Source organism: Montipora foliosa, chromosome 5 (genome assembly GCF_036669935.1).
Source record: "Montipora foliosa isolate CH-2021 chromosome 5, ASM3666993v2, whole genome shotgun sequence".
Lineage (NCBI taxonomy): Eukaryota > Metazoa > Cnidaria > Anthozoa > Scleractinia > Acroporidae > Montipora > Montipora foliosa.
Window position 1 is genome coordinate 7,590,605 of NC_090873.1, and position 2,500 is coordinate 7,593,104.

General features: G+C 39.6%; 1 protein-coding gene across 1 annotated transcript in view; it reads right to left on the reverse strand.

Moving 5' to 3' along the window:
* Positions 1-1,333: 1,333 nt before the first annotated feature.
* Positions 1,334-2,500, reverse strand: part of LOC138003545 (uncharacterized) — a 2,867-nt gene continuing 1,700 nt past the window's right edge. Inside the window, exon 4 of the mRNA XM_068849669.1 lies at positions 1,334-1,613. Within this exon, the coding sequence (XP_068705770.1) occupies positions 1,606-1,613 (8 nt within the window). The 3' untranslated portion in view covers positions 1,334-1,605. The remainder of the gene's footprint in view (positions 1,614-2,500) is intronic.

A 2,500-nucleotide genomic window follows, 5' to 3' on the forward strand; every position in this document is an offset into this window, starting at 1 on the left:
TCCCCTTTAACACGAAGATTTTTCAACAATATTATTATATCGCTTTAATCTACAAATTCCTCTGGCACCCGGGGGTATCTTTTAGCTTGCCTTTTAGCGTTAACTCCCGGCTTTTACGGTACTTTTTGGTGTTTTGGTGCAAACGTTAAAGCAAAAAAAATTGCCCTGGCATCAGATTAGACTGACGAATGTTTAAGCGGAAACTAGCGGATGCCATGTAGATTCCTCCTTCCTTAGTGTACGCAATAAACGTTTGCTTAGTGCAACTGCAAGGAATGCATGAAATGCAGGAAAAGGGGACAGGACATCAGGGGGATTTTTTGGGGGGACGGGAGGGGGCCGTGTCTTCCCCCCTCCTTTTTCCCTGTACAATATTGAAGTGGTACAGTGTGCATCAGGCGGTTTTACTTACGATAATGATTAATTGAGTTTTAGAGTTTTTCTTATTTCAAATACATTTTGCCTTGATAGATATACATCACTAACGTGAATTTTTCGGATGGAGGGCATGGAGTGAAGGGGGGGGGGGGGGGGGGGGAGGAGGGCGTGAGCTCTCGACGCATTTTCTTCGGCCCTCTCTTTCTGGAATTTCCGGACTCGCCCCTAGGACATAATCAACGTGAGAAGGTGTGAGCCAAAGGGCCAATGCTGGCATGATGTCTGGGTGACACTTCAAGTTGTCAAAATGACCTCTCACTTGAAAAAATCAACTGGAACACCGCAGTTCAACACCACCCAACTCAGTGCTTTCTATTTTTGTGTAACACGTACCACAGGCAACCCAGTTTACGCTCGTGGAGCGTCTAGTTTCTTGAAAGGCGTAGTTGCTTCCCTGTTTTTTCTTTCAAGAAATGTTTGGATTTGTTGTAAAAAAATCATCTTCTTAATAACAAGTAGTCCTTCACTTCCTCTATTTTTCTATAGAAATCGATTTCATTTACGCAATTTGGTTGGCATGACTTTGCCATATGAAGCTCTGGTGTCAAGATCAAGTTCTGGTAAGTATACAGAAAGGCCTTGAGAAATATAAATATGGCTGGGAGTAATGGTGTAGAGGAAATGGGCGTAAGGGGGGGGGGGGGGGGAGAGGATAGATATGTGAAGGAAGGGAAGGAAGGAGAGAGGTACTGGCCAGGATCAGGGAGGGGTAGGTGAGTAGAAGGAAGGAAAAGATGTTTAGTTTTTTTTAAAGAACCCCTAAAAACACATTCCCCAGTTCTTTAAAATTCAAACCAAAAAGAAAATTAAACTACAACAGATATTTACCGAGCTGCGATGCGGGGAGGTAAATATCAACCACTACCCACCTCCACTTAGGTGACTAATGATTTGCTATTTTTTTATTGTTCAACAACTTTTTAACGAGTCTGCATGGCAAGACGCTGGAGGAAAAATGAGGCTCTTTAAACTTTCGAAGCGGAGACAAACTTATGATGACTCTCAGCAACTAAGAAATTATTTCTATGCCTGTCACAAAACTTGATAAAACGTACTTTCTCTTAAATGGCGTTTTTAACAGTGTTCAACCTCTGTAACAGGTATTTCTCATTATGTTTATGGTCCATTGATTATGCTTTTTTCATGTTCATCAGCGCGTTGGTATGGTCAGCGGTCTGAAACAAATGAAACATAGTACAATTGCATGTGTTAACTAACCTTCTTATCCATCAAATTCATTGCCAGCTTTCACTGTCACACCATCATCAAAACCATTAAACAAATAAAGTCAAGAATCACAGAGATAAAAGAAGATGAATATTCAAACAGTCTCAAAAAGGTTCAGGTCTGTGCGATGTTTCGTGCTGGAGATATTCGAAGGAATGTTTTACTCAAATTTATAAGGCTTTGTATGGAGACGCCATGTTTGTGTCCCTCTCATGGCGGCCGGAAGCTGACAAACATGTGTCATCGAGTTTTGCTATAAAAAGCCAGTAGTCGTCTTCTGAGGGCTCATAAACATTTATGTGAGTACTTATTCTCATACAAAGACTGTTCAGATTGCAAAATCTCATCGGATAAGTCATTTTTTTAATATCATGTCACGTAAAAGCTTAGCCGAATTCAACCTTGCTTTATCCAAGACGAAAAACCCTATCAAACTGAAAATTTGTGAAAAGACAAGTCTTCACCTTTTCTAATAACTAACTAAACTAAAATCTCAAAAGAATTGATAATTCCTCATTTTTTAGTTTTGATGAAGTCACGTGAAAACCAAGAATACAGGAATCGTGTGAATCAAATTAAAAATTATTTTATCTCTTGTATTGTTTTGTTGTTGTTTTTTTTTTGCTGCAATTTGTTTTACGTTGCTCTTTGTGCAACTGCAAGAGGCTTCAATCTAGGACTGACACTTCATCGATTATTGGAGTTGTGAGGTCTCAAGCAGTTGCCATCCATCATTTACAAAAAACATAGGCGCTAAAAGGAAAGCATAAAACAAAATTTTCTCCTTCTGTCTCTCAATTTGAGGGATGATATATTTTGGTAATACTAATGGTGT